Source organism: Takifugu rubripes, chromosome 10, assembly GCF_901000725.2.
Source record: "Takifugu rubripes chromosome 10, fTakRub1.2, whole genome shotgun sequence".
NCBI classification, from domain to species: Eukaryota; Metazoa; Chordata; class Actinopteri; order Tetraodontiformes; family Tetraodontidae; genus Takifugu; species Takifugu rubripes.
This window is the reverse complement of record NC_042294.1, coordinates 6,803,968-6,823,885: the sequence shown is the minus strand read 5'-3', so window position 1 is coordinate 6,823,885 and position 19,918 is coordinate 6,803,968. Positions and strand designations below refer to the sequence as shown.

The 19,918-nt window shown below is 42.5% G+C and overlaps 4 protein-coding genes across 7 annotated transcripts; 1 reads left to right on the top strand and 3 right to left on the bottom strand.

Moving 5' to 3' along the window:
* Window positions 1-254: 254 nt before the first annotated feature.
* On the bottom strand, window positions 255-5,938 carry LOC101063065 (axoneme-associated protein mst101(2)). Of its 2 annotated transcripts, none has more exons than XM_029843076.1 (15): window positions 5,414-5,938; window positions 5,191-5,251; window positions 4,940-5,004; window positions 4,727-4,866; window positions 4,547-4,604; window positions 4,295-4,445; window positions 4,112-4,204; window positions 3,788-3,955; window positions 2,932-3,551; window positions 1,566-2,697; window positions 1,415-1,485; window positions 1,182-1,322; window positions 938-1,098; window positions 775-865; window positions 255-695 (listed from the first exon to the last, which is right to left on the bottom strand). In XM_029843076.1, the coding sequence occupies exons 3-15, from the start codon at window positions 4,977-4,979 to the stop codon at window positions 613-615; spliced, it is 2,949 nt and encodes a 982-aa protein (XP_029698936.1). In that variant the 5' UTR covers window positions 4,980-5,004; window positions 5,191-5,251; window positions 5,414-5,938; the 3' UTR covers window positions 255-612. The 2 variants fall into 2 exon arrangements, with proteins under 2 accessions (XP_029698936.1, XP_003968057.2); XM_003968008.3 differs by having other exon boundaries at window positions 5,191-5,234.
* A 3,732-nt stretch (window positions 5,939-9,670) lies between these two features.
* LOC101063513 (uncharacterized) lies at window positions 9,671-11,773 on the bottom strand. The gene is made up of 8 exons (XM_011607946.2): window positions 11,573-11,773; window positions 11,350-11,479; window positions 11,119-11,263; window positions 10,927-11,040; window positions 10,699-10,843; window positions 10,472-10,620; window positions 10,250-10,389; window positions 9,671-10,170 (listed from the first exon to the last, which is right to left on the bottom strand). Exons 2-8 carry the CDS (start codon window positions 11,447-11,449, stop codon window positions 10,019-10,021), a joined length of 945 nt encoding a protein of 314 aa, XP_011606248.2. The 5' UTR covers window positions 11,450-11,479; window positions 11,573-11,773; the 3' UTR covers window positions 9,671-10,018.
* Window positions 11,774-12,158: 385 nt separating this feature from the next.
* LOC101063734 (nanos homolog 2-like) lies at window positions 12,159-13,088 on the bottom strand. The gene has a single exon (XM_011607947.2). It carries the CDS (start codon window positions 12,952-12,954, stop codon window positions 12,478-12,480), a length of 477 nt encoding a protein of 158 aa, XP_011606249.1. The 5' UTR covers window positions 12,955-13,088; the 3' UTR covers window positions 12,159-12,477.
* Window positions 13,089-13,861: 773 nt separating this feature from the next.
* Window positions 13,862-19,893, top strand: kpna1 (karyopherin alpha 1 (importin alpha 5)). Of its 3 annotated transcripts, none has more exons than XM_003967996.3 (14): window positions 13,862-13,991; window positions 14,739-14,872; window positions 14,979-15,092; window positions 15,202-15,301; window positions 15,505-15,599; window positions 15,764-15,895; window positions 16,005-16,093; window positions 16,170-16,269; window positions 16,431-16,594; window positions 17,094-17,172; window positions 17,258-17,383; window positions 17,525-17,652; window positions 17,809-17,984; window positions 18,061-19,893. In XM_003967996.3, exons 2-14 carry the CDS (start codon window positions 14,747-14,749, stop codon window positions 18,246-18,248), a joined length of 1,617 nt encoding a protein of 538 aa, XP_003968045.1. In that variant the 5' UTR covers window positions 13,862-13,991; window positions 14,739-14,746; the 3' UTR covers window positions 18,249-19,893. The 3 variants fall into 3 exon arrangements, with proteins under 3 accessions (XP_003968045.1, XP_011606244.1, XP_011606245.1); XM_011607942.2 differs by lacking the exon at window positions 13,862-13,991 and adding an exon at window positions 14,022-14,078; XM_011607943.2 differs by lacking the exon at window positions 13,862-13,991 and adding an exon at window positions 14,227-14,360.
* The last annotated feature ends 25 nt before the right edge of the window (window positions 19,894-19,918 follow it).

Here is a 19,918-nt window from a genome sequence, read left to right as displayed (position 1 = left end):
CATCAGACATCAAAGGCGTAACGCAAAAATAAGTCGGCGAAATCAGAAAAATTAAAGGTGAGAACGTATTTGACATTCCTGGATGAAAATACTAGATAGGACCAGTCTTTACATGCAAACAAATTTCTGAAAAGGGCTGATTTTTATTTACCGTAGAGGAATATTTGAAGCCTTTTTACTTTCGGAATACAATGAGTCATATTTTAAAAGTGGAAAACAAACAGAAAAAGAAGTCAAAGAGAACCAACAGACGCTTTAAGGAAGACATAGGCCAGTTTTTAATTAAAACACAGCTTTGACGACTTACAATTTTGGTGCACGCTAAAAAAAGAGCGACTACTTTCAAGCACAAATGTCCAAACAAAACTTCGGCTGTACACTGGGGAAGAAACAACTATAAACAGTTCGTGACTACAGAACACAGGAACATTTCATTTACAAGTTATCTGGCAGAATGCTGCAGAACTGTCACAGACCAGTAAACATGCAGCTAATTGCTTTTTTTTTTAAATATACAATTGATCTTTCAATAAAGACAGTCTGTCAAATTTAAGAGAAACACAACGTTCGTGTTTGGGCTGTTTCTGGTGGATAAACGATGGGAGCTGCCGTTCAGTCCGAGCTTTCAGCAAATATCCTGGTGAAGTAGAGGACGGCGGGCTGCATGGTGAGGTTCTGGACGCTGTAAGCTTCTCCTGTGTGAACAGACAAGTGGCGTTAGCAAGGAGGCCGGAGGAGCCGGTGGAATCCTGCCGGAACCTATCGGGCTCTCACCGCTGTGCACCATGAACGACTGCGCGGGGGTGAAGTGGGACTCGCGACCGTTGACGGACACTTTGACCGAGCTCGTTAACAAGTTGAAAACCTGGGAGGAGGAAACGCGGCTCTTAAAGAACAGGAGAGGCGAGACGGAGCGTGGGACGGGGCGCGTGCTCACTGTGTTGGCGTTGTGGTCGACCCACAGAGGTTTCTTCATGAAGGAGCCCAGCAGGAGCTTCCCGTTGCAGATGGAGTTGCAGGTCAGGTCCTCCTGGATGCCGACGGCTCTGCCTTTGTAGAAGTACCAGTCGAAATCATCTGGAGTGATGTCAGGACCTCCTGGAATCAACCACGCAACCGTTGGAACCACTCAATCAAGTCTTTGGCAAGTTCCTTCAGATATGGAAAGAAGTGATTCTTACTGTCTGCAGCAACGGACCAGAGGCTCTTAAACCACAGCGACAGGTTGGCCTTATCCTTGGGCTGCAGGGTCAGGGGTTTGAGAGGAGGACCACAGAGATCGGATGCAGACAGGACAGCCTCAAACCTGCTGGATGGCAAATCTACAGCAAAGCAAATGTCAAGATTGTTTTTTTTTTGTTTTTTTTTTAAAACAGAGATGTGAAAGTGGTTGGGTGAAAAAAAGGAAACACACTCGTTTCGTCGTTCTCCTCGTACTGCTGCAGCTCAATCATGCAGGTAGGGCCACTTCTCAAGGATTTCAACCTGCCAACGGAGGGCATAAAACAATATAAAATTAAAGAAATCAAATGGATAGCGTCGTCGTCATTTGGGCCTTTTCTCACATGTTGTCCGACTGATTGGTGCTGTTCTCTGCAGGCTCCTGGTTGTTGGAGGATTTGAAGTCCCTGGCATCCATACTGATAACGGTGGCAGTGTTGTCCTCCCCTGCTGAGCACTCTGTAACAACAGAGGGGCCTGATCCGACCACAGGTCCGCTGTTCAAAGCCGCGTCGCTGCGTCCCCGGTCGGCTGGGGTCTCGCTGGTTGAGGTAAAAATGTCTTTAAACGTTGCCAGAGAGCGTTTAATGGTCTTTGGAGCTGACGCTGGTTTTGCTCTAAGATGAGGTGTTGGAGCGCCCTCTGGTGGTATCGGTGAGATTGGCAGGCTGTTATTTTGGGGGGTCTTCAGCCCAGGAGACTTAATCCGTTTAGGCTGCTTTTTCCTTTCCTTACGGCGTTTAACCTCCTGCCTTTGAGGCTGCAAGGAGCCGCTCTCCACATCATCAGACGACTCTTTAACCATCCACCAGTTACCGGTAGGTTCCCTCCTCCGTCTCTCCCGTTTTCCAGGTCCAGGCTGCTCCTCAGACTTTTCGGGAGAGTCTACGGCTGGTCTGGACTTTTTTTCACTGGAGCCATGCTGGTACACTTTGTGAAATACACTTTGTGATTTCTTACTGGGATTTAGGCTGTGATCCCGAAGAATCAGGGGGCTGGACTGGACAGGACCCAAGTCTTGGTCCACCACCTCCTGCTGTTCAACCTGCTCGGCCTCCACTTCGTCAAATAATTTCCTTCTGCCCGGAGCGCAACCTTTCAAGTTCAAGTTGTTCTTCTGCTTTTCTCCCTTTTCCTTATTTCCATTCTTTAATGGTTGTGTTTTTGGTTTCGGAAGGGATGGCTGTGCAGGCTGCTTCCGAATTCTCTTCTTTTCCACTCTGTCTTTGCCATTCTCCGGCGAATTGAGCGACATTTTGGGTTCTTTCTTGTTTTGCTTTGCCTTCTTTGGTGTCGGCTGACGGTCGGACACATCTGTGTCCTCTCTCTGACAGCTGGACACCCACCACTCTCCAGGCTGCCTCCTTTTCCTTTTTTGAATGGGGCTGTCTCCGCTAGAACTCTCCTCTGACACAGCAGGTAGCTTCCCCCGTTGATGCTTTTTCTTCAGCTTGGCTTCCAAGGTGATTTTATTGTCTGTCGGTGAAAAATAAATAATGATGTATTATAATTAGGAGGGGGCATCCTGGGCAGCCAAAAGAAGCTTCTGTCACTTCCAAACTGCACCAGCAACATTATGGATATCTTGAGGGAAGACAAGAAACTGAGGCTCTAAGATTTCTGCTCAGTTTTTTTTAGATAGAACAGAAGCATATGCTTTTATTCTGAAAGCATCGTGACAGTAATTAGTAACTGTGTTGAGAAGCCTACCTTCTGCCATCGTAGCGTCATCACAGACCAGGTCCTGCGCAGCTTTTTGGGTCACTTTGGAGGATTTGTGAATCGTGGCCTCACTGTCATCTGTCACAGTTTTCATATATTTGGATTTCTCCTGTCTGGTTTCTTTTTTCTCAGCTGGTTTCCCTCTTCCTCCACTGGCTCTTCTGCCTGTCTGAGGTTGCTCCTTTGCTTTGTCACTGTCTTTAGACGGGCCCTCCTTGGGCCACTTCCTTTGGCTGGATTTCTGTGGTTCATTAAGGTCACACGATGGAACATTCTCAGGCACATCCACTTCATTTCCACGGGGAGTGACCTCATTTTTCTCCCTGCTGGCGATCATGTCTCTGCCTTTCTTCTTCACCTTCGGGCCAACAGTCTGGGGCTCCAACTTGTTGTTTACCTGGTCCGTTTGTGGCTGCTTCACAGCAGAGCTGCCCTTCGCCCCTTTGTCTGCTGGGCTTTCTTTGTCTCTGCTGGATGTTCTTCTGTATCTTTTATTGGTAGTACTTGGGATGGAAATCCTAAATGCTTCATCATCCTCCAGAATCAGGAAATCATCCTCCAACACAGGAGGACTGCTTACTTTAACTGGTGTCAAGGACTTCCTAGAGCTAAAACATTAAAAAAACAATATTTATTACATTACAGTCACCAGGTACATTGTTATACAGTTAACCTCCTCAGATCTGGTAGCTTTTTGGATTGTTTTTTTGGATTTGTATATGAATGCAGAATTAACTATTAACTGTGATGTAGCGAACCCAAACTGTGATGTCTATTTTATAATCAGGATGCACAGCAACACATCATGGGAACAAAATATTGGGGTCCTGGTGATCTAACCCACCGTGACGGCTTGGGCTGGGCTGCGTCTCTAAGCTTCTGCAGAAAAGTTGTCATATCTTTCTCCGCACGGCTGGACGTCTGCCCATGAACAGGTTCGGGCTTTTTTTCAGGCATTTTGGCTCCAGTCTGTCGTCTCGCTGCCGACGCAGGCGAGCCTCGTCTCTTTTGCCTGGAGGGAAACAAGAGGAAAAAGCGCCTACGTTGCTGCATCTTTACTGTGAAATAATGTTTTTTGGCGATCCAGTCACAATGGGAATCTGCATTGATGAAACGCACAGAATGAACATTTACATTCATCACTGCATTAAGAATAAAAGGATCTTACCCTGATATGGGAGGCGCATGCTTGTCAATAGTCATCTTGCATTTGTTTAAAGTCACTTTCTGTGGTGGAGACTCAAAATCTGATTCATTACATCTAGAGGAATGAACGATTACCAGAAAACTCATCAACAATTAAAAAAATCCAATGTATAAAATAATCATTATTTACTGAATTGTGATGTACCCATTGTCCATGTTATCTTCACAGGGAAATAGAACGGGTGACATAACGCCTTCTTTATTGTGGACTTCTTCCGTGCAGTTGGCAACACTTTTCTTTTCAATAGGGCTGGAAGTTTTTACTGGCCTGTGAGCTTTGAATGGACAGTTCAGCCCTGCAGAGGAACAAAGAATAAAGCTTTGTTATCTAATGACAGAAAGATGAAAAAGGCCATGTGTTCGAATTAAACCATTTGTATTTTGCAATTTCTCTTACCAATATCTAGTTCTGGACTGAGTGGCCTCGGTTTAGGGGACACACATTGTTCAGGACTCTGAAGAATAACAACACATATAATTTCAGAACAAACAACCCATAAAATGAACTGTAACAAAAACTGGCCGTGTCAATGCGTAATTAAACAATCAGGAAACATCATTACGGTGTTTATTTTACCACTTTCGGAAGTTCTTTGATTCGGGGTCCTTTTTGCTGTAGGACTGGAGAAACTGCTTCTTCTGTCCCGCTTGTTGTATTAGAGATGTGTAACAGGGGGGCGCAGACAAGGTCATCATCCTCATCGTGGGACGACGGTTCTGAAAATTAATCGATGCAAGTCAAATGTGAAAGGAACATGTAAAAATGATCAGAAACATTCCCTCAACTCACCCAAGTCATCAAAAATCTTATCGATATCCACTAGTGACATTTTATCAGCCCATTGCTCAGATGAACTGGAAAAATAAAAGATGTTGCTTTATTATAACAGAGACTACCAATAAAATGAAATTTTAAAATAGATGTACTTAAAACAGGTAAAGACAATAAAATAAATTATATGCATATACAGTAGATAAACAGACAGAATTTCCACATTTCATAATTTTACACGTACTGTATAAAGGGTGGGAAGAACGTACCATTTCTTGTCCGAAATGTAGCATAGTTTCCTCTTCGGTCGTTTCTAAAAAGGAAAAATTCCTATACATTTAGTTTGTAATATAATTGTATTCATTTATATTGACGGTTGTTTCAGGAAGTTGCCACGATCCTGCATGAAGATGTGCGGGGACATTCAAAACAGAACTGTCGACCAAAAACAAAATATAGAAAATACAAAAATGGAGAAGCATCAAAACTTACCAAAGTAGAATACATCGTATCTCAATTAAAGATGAGACTATGTTATCTGTCTCCAAGCGAATAAAAGAAAACACTGTATTTTACGGAGACCCTTGCTAGTAGCTACCGCGTCCTAACATTGATTTAAAAACCCCATAAAAAATAATTCAGTTCGCATTTAACAATGCTTGGTTAGAATTCAATCCTTAGATATAAATTCTGGAAAAATTAAATAACCATAGCAAAGCGACTGAGGCATTTATATTCCATTTTAGCTAACAGTAGTTAGCATTAGCAAAACAACGGCGCTACTGACAATAATTGTAAACTACCGCGCAATACAAATGACACCAGGCATTGAGCTCCTGCGTTTTGACTGTCAGGCACCACTATTAACGCTTTTACTGCTACCGTGCGATATGTGGAAAATAAGTTAGCACTTTTTGATTCAATTATATTTATCCTTTACATGCAATGTCAGTCGCGAAAAAATGTACATTAGCGCCCACTCTGCCTGAAAGAATTACAGAGAAATTTAAAATGTGTAGGCATAATAACCATTCTTCTTCGACGGTTACCATCAGGAAGGCTCATGGCACTGTACGCCATCTACAGGTTAAAGTAGTTATCACAACAAGTGAAGCTCACGGTGTTTGCTCTCGCTAAAAGGTAGTTGTTGTTTTTTAAGTATACGTTTTTAATTGAATAATAGTGCCATCAAGCTCTGATTCACAACATTTAATTACACGAAAACAGCAAATTTATTTATGTTTGGACATTTGGAAAAGGTATATATACTGTATATAATGGAAGAGTGCATTTATTCATCCTTTATCATATCATACAAATACATGCTCAATGGAGTCAATACGAAGCTTAAAAAACAAGTACATAATACATTGATAAACGATCAACAATTAAGCTGCGAGAAACAGAAAATTCTGGGTTTTATTGAAAGTCATCCTCCATATTTAAGGTTTTTACTATAGTTTTGTTTAGATTTGTACTGTGTCCTTGTAATTTGTTGCATCTGGAATTTTTTAAAAGTTCAAACAAACTCTGGGTTTTTCATTTCCTGTCTTCCACTGTGTGGCAGGTGACCTGACGTACTCTCACTAATAAATTCTTTATCAGAGGGTTAAAAAAAAAGTTGTTAACAGAGTAAGTGTTAGAAAAGAGTCATAAAAGGTTCAGAGGTCACTGAACCATTACACCTTTTGAATTACATACACAGATCATTAAGCTGTCGTATCACTACGATCACGTTCTGCTTGCAATCAGAACATAAAAGCATCTTATTCACAGCACCAGAATGTTCATCTTTTTTTAACTGGAGAAATGACTTAGCAATACATTTTTTTCTGCTTGGCAGCAATCTCAGACAGTTCCATGGCTTCAGCACTGACATCTTGGTACAGCGGCTGTTTGAAGTGTCTCCAGACCACCAGTCCAACCCGCACGATGAACAGCACAGAAGCTATAGCGAGCAGCCCAGCTAAGACGACAAAAAGATCTCTTGGTATCTTCGAATCAAGATTTCTTTCCAGTTTTCACTGACTTACCGATAAAGACCCCGTTGCCATTTGGGGAATTGGCATGAAAGTTCTTCACCATATTCCCAGATAGTGCCCAGATCACAACAGGATAGACAATGAGGACATAGCGCACGTATCTGTCCAGGACTAACTGTTCTAAAAGAAACCTGGAAAATAACCACAAACACTCCAGTTGAATCTCGCAGAAGTTTTGCTTTCTTCTACAGTGTTCTATTAAAGCATATTCTCTCTTACCACACTATCAAAACAACAGCCAGAACCGAGTAAGAGATGGTGGCAGCATCGGTCGGGGACATCTTCACGTCATAGGTCAAGACGATGGTCAGGTTGATGAGGGTCGCAATGGTCGTCCATGTTGTGTAAATCATCACACCATTTTGAACCTGGAAAAACAGAATAATGACCATGTACACGTCAACTTCCCGCAAACCTCATCCTCATCTGTGTCACATGATGGCACAAACCAGCACACGGAGGAGCCACAGCTCTGCCTTTTGGTACTTATGGAGCCAAGCTCCATAAATATGGAGACCGTGGCAGATAAAGAACATCATGGAGTAGTTGGTGCAGATGACCAGGATCAGAAAAACAAGAGCAGGAATCATCATTCTGTATGCACAAGAGGAGATGGAGGAAAACACAATTTAACCATGTTTGTGTCTGACATTTTTAGAACAAAGGAACAAGCTGGAGGAGCATCCTGTGGGGATTCTCACCCTCGGTCCCAGACCAGCAGCCAGCCGATATTGAAGCACAGATTCACGCACCAGCTTATGAAGAAACCGTACGGCAGCACTGCAGGGCTGCAGTAAACGTAGCCGTCAGCATTCCTTCGAAAAAGAAAGAAACTGTGAGCGCAAAGTTCCCACATTGCACCCAAGCATGTGTTACATTTTATATGAGACAGTGACACTGACTTTCTGCAAAGTCCCGACAGTATGTAGATAATCATGGCCGTCAACCAGATGTAGATGACACTCCAGATGTTAAAAGTCCATCCTGACGGCGTGAGCTGGGTGTCAAATACAGCAGACACGTTGGCTGTGGTGGTTGTGTATGGACCTGCAGGGGGAAACACGTCAATATAAGCAAAATCCAACATTCTCATTGTGATGCAAGCAGTTTGATTTTTGTTCATGAATTTTTGCCAAAAGACTTGTTTTGACTCAAATATTCACTCAGATTTACACTACATTTTTCTATCTTTAGAAGTTTCTTCTGAAAATGTACCAGAAACTTATGAAAAATTAACCACATGGATGAATTTATTCATCAGTTAAAGATGAGAATAAGTACAATAATACACAACAGTGCTTTGTTGTGTGTATTTGAGCACTAAATGACAGAGATTTTGAATAAAAACTTTAATTTGAGAGTTTTTATCGGGTTTTTGTTTACAAAGCCAGACAATAAATTGTTCTTCAACAATGCGTGAGAACTTTATTCCCATGTACAATCTCACACAAGATAATCAGGGTAAATTTTGACAAAAATGCATGTTAATAGCGTTGTTTGGAGTCAAGTTTGGTATTTGTAAGTACAAAAAAATTACAAAAATTGTAGACTGAAAATAAAATACAGAACAGATATCGCTTTATTATTATTAATATTATTATTTCAAACTTACCGACTCCAACGACCGACAGCCCGTTGAAGACCAAACTTGTGGCATAACCAGCAACAGATACCAGGATGGCAGCAAGACGTCCAGGATCGTGTTTCCCGCGAGCCATCTTTTCATCCAGAAAAACCCAGAAAGCTTTCTTTCAGCTCAGACACATCCACACAAATTATTTTAGCACACGAGGCTGGAAACCTACACTGTTAACTGGCATTTAAACCTGACCTCTGACCCCTCTGAAGAGTCATTCAACTTTAAATACCCCCATGTTATCGAGCTTTTGACACGTTTACAAGTAAAAGCAATCTTACGTCAATGATTTTCCAAGCTTAAATATCTTTATAATAATATGTGTGTGAAAAGCAAACAAACCTTGAGGATTTCAGGAGCGTCCACGTGCCACGAACTCTCACCAAGTCTCACCAGGAAAATGAAACGAAGAATCCAACTGTCCGCCTGTGCAATGGAGGGGGGAGACCTGGTAATATAACATAACAACAACTTGTGTAAGATTTATGGCCACCACCACGTGCACATCTTATCATCTCGTGTAATCATAAAACCCTTGGAAATGACCTCTCTGTTGTTAAACAGCCGATTTCTATATAGGTTGATAAATGTAAATGTAGTGTTAATGCAGGAAATACAACTGGGAACTACTCCATTCAACACATTTTTGGTTATCTGATCACTGCTTCGAGCTATGCAGGCTCTTATTCAAGCACGGGTACGATCGGTGCGCACGTGAATGCAAAGTCTCATTGACCTTTTCTCCTTTACTGGCCGCATGGCGTGATGTGATAATGCCCCCTCATCTCCAGTGGGCTGGGGCTGGAGTTTGATATCTTGTCTTCTTGCTATATCTCAAACTCACCAATACTTCATTTTTTGTTTTTGCATGAGTCTCCAGCTCAAACATCCACCTTATTTCATGTCTCGCCTGTATTTGTGTTTATGTTTGAAATGATTTTTTTTGTGTTTATTATTTAATAATGGAAAAATGTATTTATGCCCATAGTTTCTCCTTTTTTCTCTTTTTATTAGAACGTAAAACAGGAAAAGAAACAGTGTGGAGAGACTAAAACCAAGAAACAACACTTATTCACATGAGTGTTTTGTGTTTTATTGAGAGAAAAAACTTTAATAATTAGAAATCTCACATTTTATCTGAACCTGACATTTCCACCATTCAAGGGATTTTTAATGATAAACACACATTTGGGAGATTTTCAAACCACCATAATTTAGTTTTTGTCTCCTTTTCTTAAATTTGAAACAAGCATTCATCATTTGATTGCTGTTTGCCCAAAATTACCCAACACAATAGCATTCATGTTCTAGAGAACACTTGAAAATGAAAAACACAAGTTTACTGCTACATAAACGATAAAACCTCTTCACCGTTGTCAAAAAAAAAAACACCTAATCTTGACCAAAACTCCAACATTCTCATATATATATCTTTTTCTGTCTCTCGGCGATCTCCATTGGAGACATGACCTCTGGGCTGGCGTCTTCTAACAGCGGCCTTTTCATGTTCTTCCAGATGACCAAAACCAAGCGCAGGGCCAGCAAGGTGCAGCTGACGCCCAACAGAGCAACTGGAGTGGAGGGAAAAGTGTCGGTCATTGGTGGGAATAGCCTTAAAATACATGAACAGCAGTCATGAAAGACTCTCACCGTTGAAGACGTTATTGCGGGTGGGCTGTGCGGTGTTGTAGTTCTTGGTGAACACCCCCGTCAGGGCCCAGATGACAGCGGGGTAAATGGAGAGGATGTGCCTCAGGTATTTGTCCAGGAGAGAATTCTCCAGGACGAACCTGCAGAGATCCCGTCATTGCTTTGTTCTAGTGAAAATGCAACCACTTGGGGGAATTTTCTGCTGTTTTTCCTGTAACTCACCAAACAAGCAAGACCACGGTGAGAAGAGAGAAAGAAAGAGTGACCGCGTCTTCTGGGGACATTTTTGCGTCTTTGACCAGCACAATGCTCAAATTAACCAGAGAGGCAACAGTTGTCCAGGTTGCATATATGGCGATGCCGTTCTGAACCTGCAAAGGACAGACGCCGTCATCTCACTGGACCTGGGACATGACATCATAAACATAAACAGAAATGTCTTCGCTGACCAGCGCACGGTGGAGCCACAGGTCGACTTTGTGGTACTTGCTGAGCCACGCGCCGTAAATGTGGAGACTGTGGCAGGAGTAGAAAATCATCACGTAGTTGGTCAAAGCAACTAAGATGAGGAAGACCAGAGCTCCAGCCATCAACCTGGAGAGGGAACACAATGATTAGGCGACATACGGTGACGTTTTCTGCAGCAGTGTGTTGAAAATGGTGTCTTTGGGGCGCACCTCCTGTCCCATAGGAACAACCATCCAACATTGAGACCCAGGTTCAAGCACCAGGCCACAAAGAACCCATGTGGTAGAATGGCAGGGCTGCAGTAGACGTAACCATAAGCGTTCCTATGGAAACAAAATGTACAGGTGGGCATGTCTGCCACAATCTACACGTAGTGCGATTGTTTTAAAAAAGCTACTCACTTCCTAAATAATCCAGCCAGCGTGTAGACACACACTAATGCCAGGAAGATGTAAATGATGGTCCATATGATGAAGGTCCATCCTGAGGGTGTGATCTCATTGGCAAAGGCATCTGAAACGTTGCCAGTAGGCTCCAGGAAGGGATCTACATGGCACATTTAACATCAAGCATGCGTAAAATTCAGATTCAGATTCAGATCGTTTATTTGTCCCAGTGAGAGTGAAACTTACGCTTCCCTTGAGCTGCCAGGGCGCTGAAGACCATGGCGACGATGAAGAAGACCACTGCCGTCATTATGGCGAACAAAAGGCTTTTACTGTGTTTCGCCATTCTCAATGCCTAAAATGCAGCCGATATAACCTAAAATGCAATAATTAAAAAACAGAAATGTTATATTTAGCAGTAGTTTTGTACAGTGGCACTGGTACGAACATAAATTTGCCTTCGGCTTACCGTTTTGTGTGCGCTCTTCACTGACGCTTGGTATGAATGACCAAGGAGGGGCTTTTATGTCACATCTCCTTGTGCAACTGGGGCATTTATGGGCCCTCAGCACGTGTCAGTTGAAAATATGGTCAAAGTTCCTCATTTTCCCCTTTCAAGTTCACCTTGAGGCTGACGATTCAATGAATTATGGAAAAAAAAGTTATGTAACTTCAAATGATCCCGCCCCTTATTTCGTTTCATAACTGAGTTCCATAACGTAAACATTGGAGAAAAAACACGCCCAGTGTCTGATCTTTCTTGAAGAACCACATTTGCATCTAATCTAAGACGCAACGTGAATTCTCCAGGTTACGTGATTGAAGCAACGGTGTTTGTTTAAGGTGTGCATAGGAATACACACTATTTCTACAGGTGAATGAATGAGCTTAAATTAAGTGTCGAATCAAATTTAAAAGGGTCCCAAAACACCGCACTACCCTTTGTGATATTACTGCTTGAAACACGGATGATAATTCGCATTTTGGAGCATTAAAATGTGTTAAAATTGTTTTAAAAAAAGAAAGAAAGAAAATACAGCAACAACAAACGAGCTTTTAACGTATATTTATTTAGTTTGTTCTTGTAGCCTAAAATATTTTAATGACATTTTTACCCCAAGTCAAATTCAAATGTGGTATTCTCTAAAACATTTCTTTTTGAAGGATTTGCTTGATCAAATATTTTGATGGTTGTCTTTCGATCTTCTATAACGAAAAAACACATTGTAACGCACAAACAAACGTTTAAGAAACAGACTTATAACAGTCTGTAAACACGCACGCGTCCATGAAAACATCTCTAAAATTGTTGGAACCAAGATGATAAGAGTCCTTCTAGAATATAAAATCTTTTATCATCTTTCAACTGTTGGACTACCAGAACTTAGACCCCGCCAACTTCCGGTCGCCTTGGCGCCGCACCACCGGGCAGTACCGGCGTGTGTGCGCATAGTCTCCGGTGGCTCCGCAGATGGGGCAGATGTAGTTTTGGAGGATCGGGCAGACCACTCTGGAATCGGCCGATTTCAGCGTGTGTGACCGGTAAACCCGCGGAGACTCCCCGTTCTGCTTGCAGAAGCGGCAGAAGTCCGCGTCAGATGAGGTCCCACTGCTGCTGGCGTCCGACAGGCTGCTGACCGATGACGCGTCCGTGGAGATCCTGTACACCTCCCGGCCCTTGATGTGAGTGTGGCTGCCTGGGGGCCCCGCGGCGACCTCTGATGCTGCTGCGCTTCTCTTGGGGGCATCATGGTCCTCCGGTCGCCGGTCATGGAGCCTCTTCAGCAGAGAGCCCAGGTTCATGTAGTCATGCCACATGTCGAAAGTCTGAACCCCGATCTGACTTTGCATTTTTGTCGTGTTTTGAACGAAGATTTGAGCAAATTAGGTGCTAGGGGTGCCCTGTCCAGGGGCCTTTATAGGCGTCAACATGTCTTTCAAGTCAGTCGCCATGGTTGAAGTGATTTTCCAGGTGTTCCGGGGACAACGGAAAGCTTTTGAGAATCTTGAAGCCTTTTCCTTTCATGTGAGACGTCTTATATGTGTTTGAACCAATGGTTAAAGGGGCTTTTGAAGATAAGCATAAAATTCAAATGCACAAGACACAGAAAGACAGATGATGGAGGGATGGACGGAGAGACCATGGCGAGAGCTATAATTCAAAGTTAATGCACCACCAAGTGAGCCAGCAGACAAAGGGGAGACACCTCAATTGAAACTAGGTGAACGACCTTACCAACGACCCTCAGGTGACCACTCAGATCATTAACATGCCAGTGGTCCACAGGGGCTATATTTTCAAGCTCTGTTCCCAGTGAGGCGAAACGTCTTCAAAGAGAAGAAACAGTCCAGTTAACAGAGAAAACTACCTTGGTTTATTTCTGATAGTATGACTTTCTTTTTGCATTGCAATGGGGAGAAAATAAGCAGATTTGACTAAATGTATGCACAGATGTCATTGGCACGCTCATACTTATGAAGAATATAAGATAAAAAAAACTGCAAATTAAATAAGCCAGAGGAAGTCTTGATTGATTAATGTGCGCGTCTGACATCTGACGTGGATTTTGGCGCCCGTCTGTCCAGCTGCGTCTTTCTTGATCAGTGCCGCCGTCGGAGCTTCTGTACCGAACCGACACCTGCTAATTCACAAAACCTTCTGTCCTCGTGCACAGCGGCTTTTTTTAAAATGTAAGGCACTCCTTATCTTGATTTTACGCGAAATGCAAAACAGTTGATAAGTTTCTTTAATTGTGACGGGCTGTCACAACTGCGGCGGAAGTTTTGTCCTGAAGGGGGCGTGCTACCACCGCGCATGCGCAGTAGCCTACCGGCGACGGGTGTCAGACCAGTGGCCTAGAAAAGGGATTAAGACCCCCATTTTACAGGTCAGTTCTTATGTATCACGCTTATCTTCGAGTCAAAATAAGTTTGATCTGTTTATTCACATATTTGTGTATTTCTTTATTTTAACGGTATGTCTAACCGATTGGGCTTTCTTTAGGATTAAAATGCAGAGCTACCGATAGCGGGCTAATTCGATCAACCGTCGCCACCATTAGCCTGCGCTAGCATTATATTGTGTTAACGACTACTAGCATGTTGGCTTAGCTTGCGTCCTAAGATTAAGTTTAGATTTTTTTTAAAAAAAGAGACCTGCTCCGTTCTATTATTAATTTGAAATTTGTTGTTTTTAATAGACACAAGACAGTATTTTGTAATATATGTTTTCCTCTTCAAGGCTTCCAGTTAATTACGTAGGTATTATAAGACAGGAAGCTAACCAGCTAGCTGCTATCCTTAGATGCCTCCGTTTCTTTAACAAATTGTTGGGGGGAATCGTCCTGTTTTGAAATGGCTAATATAACATCTAATGTAAATTTCGTACAGTTAATGCATTTGTCGATTGTCAAGCATGTGCTTAGACTTGACTAAGGGAATGGTGTCTGACATCTCTCTAGTCTCTGGTGGAAAAAAGATCATTGCTGAAATACTGGCTGGTTGTATAACGTATATTTATGGAAATGCTTGAGTCAAATGAAGTCCACAAGCAAGAGCAATTGAGCATAACGATGCTCAATGTGAAGGAACGTTGCAATAATTATTCTGCATATGCAATGTGTGCTTTTACACAGACTACACGATGAGTCAGGCTAAGGACAATGCACGGCTCAAGAGCTACAAAAACAAGTCTCTGAACACAGAAGAAATGAGAAGGAGAAGAGAAGAGGAAGGGTTACAGCTTCGCAAACAGAAAAAGGATGAACAGGTAAGAACAGTCTGAAAAAGTACTTTACACATCTGTTGACCGTGAGCTTCAGGGTGCATTTGTAATGTATCAGTGCTTTGATCTTAGTTGCTTTTTGATCCTGCAGCTTTTCAAGAGGAGGAATGTTGCAACAGTGGAGGATGACAGTATCCCAGAGGATGATGGGATGGCTGATAGTGGCTACCTGGAGTCCCAGGCAAACAACATGGACCCACTCATGGTGAGAGGAGAAAAAATCGCTAAAACATTTATGTCCCTCTTCTTTTACAGCTAAAAATCACATGACAATCATTTGTTTTTGACTGCTCTCCCTTTCTTTTTGTGTGAAGGGTAACGTGATCACTGAAGATATGACTCAAATGATCTTCTCCAGTTCTCCAGAGCAGCAACTAATAGGAACTCAGCGTTTTAGAAAACTGCTATCTAAGGGTACAGTTGCTTTCATAACAATAACAGATTGCATCTTACTTTAAACTGTAGCTTTTGGTTACTCACCTCCTGAAAATTTGAGTTCTGATATGAAATAAATGTATTGCTTTGAACACAAATATATATTTGATCTTCTGTATGATCCAGAAGTTTTCAATACAAGAAAACTTGTCTCATATTTACATTCTCTGTGCCTCCCACAGAGCCCAATCCACCCATTGATGAAGTCATCGCCACTGCTGGAGTGGTCGAGCGCTTTGTTGAGTTCTTAAAGAGGAAAGAAAACTGCACTTTGCAGGTAGATGTTTATTATTTGTCTCTCTGTAATCGCAGCTGTCCAAGATTTGACTAATCTGAAAGATAGCATGATTCATTTTAACCTTTATTTTGTACATTTGTACTGCACATTGTCTTCTTAGTTGCCGTCCAATGACTCATACGGTGGGGGGGGTTGTCTTTCAGTTTGAGGCTGCGTGGGTGTTAACTAACATTGCATCAGGCACATCCCATCAGACCCGGGTGGTGATCCAGGCTGGGGCTGTGCCCATTTTCATTGAGATGCTAAGCTCCGATTTTGAAGACGTTCAGGAACAGGTAGAGAGGCTTCATAATTCAGTTAATTCTTTCGTTGATCACCCACCTCAAAAACATTTATAAAACAAAACTCAGAGAATTATTTTTTGATTTGGCTTTGTTCCCACAGGCAGTGTGGGCCTTAGGAAACATTGCAGGAGATAGCACAGAATGCAGAGACTTTGTCATAGACTGCAACATACTTCCTTCCTTGGTGCAGTAAGTAGTTTTCTATAAAAATTGAAAGATTTGATCCTTTATCCTCAAATACATAACTCTGAAACTTCTTTTGCAGGCTGTTGGCCAAACAGAACCGTCTAACAATGATGAGAAATGCAGTGTGGGCGCTTTCAAACCTGTGCAGAGGAAAGAATCCTCCTCCGGATTTCACAAAGGTTATTTTCCAAGATAAATATAGCACTGTAGCACAGGCACATTCTACAGTCGTCAAACACACAATATATTACATTCTGCGCCCAATCTGTGTTTAAGGTCATCAGGGTTAATGCACAAGGTTCCCTGCTCCTGTGTCTCTTACCCTTCTCTCCCCCCACAGGTGTCCCCGTGCCTCAGCGTGCTGTCCTGGCTGCTGTTTGTCAACGACACAGACATTCTGGCCGACGCGTGCTGGGCGTTGTCCTACCTATCAGATGGCCCAAATGATAAAATCCAGGCTGTCATTGATTCTGGAGTCTGTCGCAGGCTGGTGGAGTTGCTGATGTAAGAATCAAACTACATTTTCATGGCATCATAATGTCTCTTTGTCTGTACACTGTCTAAATGAACCTCTTTCATTGGTAACTTAAATTACATTTCAGCTTATTTACTAGCAAGCTTCATATTTTATTTTCTGAGGTACTTTTCTATTATCTCTTTTATAAGGTACTGTGTGTCACTCAATTCTGTTAAAAAAAAATCAAACCAACTCTGTGCTAGATTACATTGCACTGACCTTTTGATAAGTGCTCTTTATTGCCATCAATATGTCAGTTGTCTCCAATCAATAGTTTACAACTGAGACTTTGTTACACCGTTATATCATATTTTTCATAACACCCCACCCTGGCTTTTGTAAGACTTTTGTAAAGGTCGTAAAGTACTCTGAAGGCACTGAAAGTCGGTATATTTTAAGCTGAGCATCAAGTCAGACCTCATCTTTAAGAAATCCCAATCTAAACCATAAAATTAAATGGCAATATTATTGTGTGTTTGGTTCCAGGCACTCTGATTATAAAGTGGTGTCCCCTGCTCTCCGGGCAGTTGGGAATATTGTCACTGGAGATGATCTACAGACACAGGTAATTTTCTGCTTGTACCTGTGCACGTCTGCCTCCCCAGACAGAGATCTAATACTAAAACGTGTGTGTGCGTGTGTGTGTCTAGGTCATTTTAAACTGTTCAGCACTGCAGTCTCTACTCCAGCTCCTTAGTAGTCCCAAGGAGTCTATCAAGAAGGAAGCCTGCTGGACAATCTCCAACATCACTGCAGGAAATCGAGCACAGATACAGGTGTGTTTTCTGGTCTCTTTACACGGCACAGAAATGTAGACAAAACCTCGTTTGTGACCAGACAGGAAACATGTTTTTTAATTAAAGTGAGATGTGATCTGCTCATGGGTACAAGGATAATCAAACTATCCCTGTTTTTAGATGGTAATAGATGCAGGTCTCCTGCCGCCTCTCATCACAATCCTACAAGTTGCAGAGTTTCGCACAAGGAAGGAAGCAGCCTGGGCCATCACCAATGCCACCTCAGGGGGTTCTGCAGAACAGATTAGGTGAGATCCTCCCCACTAAAAAAAAAACAGTGGCCAAATCGGATGTTTATTTATGTAAATACGTCCCTAACTATTAAGTTTGGACGTTAAAAGTGTGTTTGTCCTATAGATTTGTAAATAAAGTTGGTTTCTGTGTTCTCTCTATCCCCCCTTCAGGCACCTTGTGGACCTTGGCTGTATAAAACCTCTGTGTGACCTGCTCACACTCATGGACTCCAAAATAGTTCAGGTGGCTCTCAATGGCCTGGAAAATATCCTGCGACTGGGAGAACTGGAGGCCAAGAGGGGAGCAGGCATTAACCCTTACTGTGCACTCATTGAAGAAGCCTATGGTGAGGGGACACGTCCTTAATGAGAAACTTTGCCTCATCCTGAGTCATATAATCACATACTTAATTGCTCTGTTAGGTTTGGACAAGCTGGAGTTTCTGCAGGGCCACGAGAACCAAGAAATCTTCCAGAAAGCCTTCGACCTTGTTGAGCGTTATTTCAACAGTGAGGACGAGGACCCCTCTCTGGCACCCGCCGTCGATCTGCAGCAGCAGCAGTTCCTCTTCCAGCAGTGCGAGGCTCCGATGGAAGGCTTCCAACTATAATGCCTCCTGTGCTCAACATTTTTTCCCTCACCTCTGCTCATTTATGCCATTCTGCCCACTGCCATGATTAAGGGTTCAGAAACCCTCGGCTACCTTCTTTTCCCTGGTCATCGTCGGAGAGATCGACATAATCATACGATTATGGAAAATTTAACATCACAGGAGCACACGTGTCCAACATGGGTCAAGTCCTGAAGTCTTGTCAGCCAGTTTGTGAAGGTTTCTCTTATTCTGTCTTGTGTCTGGACCCCATCTAATTTTTCTGGGCCCCAGCATCTCCCAAAGGCAGATTATCCTTGTGACACCCCCTTTTATTAGAGTTTGGAATCCTTTTTCAGCTCATCCCTGAATTAGCAGCGCATCCCTGTAGGAAAAGCAATTCTGTGGCCAATCAGTGGCATTTCCAGGACTTGTTCTGTTGAAGTGTTAATGACTCGCAAGACAACCACTGACATGGGTTTGTAGCCCCACCGCACACACACACACACAAAAGAAGAATGATCAAACCTAAACACTGGACTGACTAAGAGACATTGACCACATGTTCGATTGTGGCTTCTGACTGAAATTCCCACAGTGGGTTTTTGTGGCCAGTCCCCAAACAATAAGTAATCCAAAAGGCTCTTGGTAGAAATCTGGAGGATGGTTTCAATACTTCCCTTTTTCGGCTGATGGATACATGACCACAGATGGACAAAAGAGGAACTTGACTGTTGCTGAGGGAACAGTCTTGTTGGTGACAAACAAGGCTGTTTAGGTTCCCTCCTGTGTCTCATGTCATCAAAAGTATGGAATTCCCCATCTGCACATGCTCCATCTTGAAGAGTTCAGACTGCCTATTGCCTCTAGTGTGGCATGAATAACCCCATGGAGTCATGGGAATTGGAGTCTTCCCTCGCACTGAGACCATTGGACAGACTCTTGACATCACAAAATAAGACTTTGACTCTGGAATCTGTCTAGCAGCAGACAAGTGGGAAATTTGATTATTTCATTTCATTTACAGCACTTTAGTTCAGGACAGATGTCTGCTCTTTGAGACTATACCATAATTTTTACATTATTTAATTAGATGACACAGCTCTGCCCTCCTCAGGTAGCAAGGAGTAAAATGATTGTCTGAATCTTGGTCCCCTCCTGGTATGATAAGGATTACAATGGTCCGCATTGTTTACCCTTCGCACAAAGGGATTCAAGCAGTTTGTGAACTGAAACCTTTAGCACACTAATAACAATCAGTCGATCATGCTGCCTCGTCAAAGAAGTTTGTGATGAATTAGCAATTTCTGGAGAATTGGCAGCCAACACTCTAAAATATTACTTTAAGTTTGTATTGTTCAATGTGAGCGTACCTTTTGGGACACATCAGCCAAGTGTGTTGTTTTCTTTCTCTATGTTTTGAGTTAGGCTGAGCATCTGCCACGTTGCTGATGGTGCCATAATGTTTATTGTGTGGAAATCCCTCTGAAACATTTCAAAATGCAGATTTAAGCTGAAATTCTGGTTATCAAAAGTTCTCCTTACATAGCTTAATTTTGTCATGCTCTGCAAGAGACGACCAGTGCTACATGTTAATTACTGTTCTGTGTCCAGAGTTTGTGCAGCTGTTCCATTATTCCATTTGCATAAAAGTTGTTTCATGGAACAAAGTTTCAGTGAATCAGTTACAT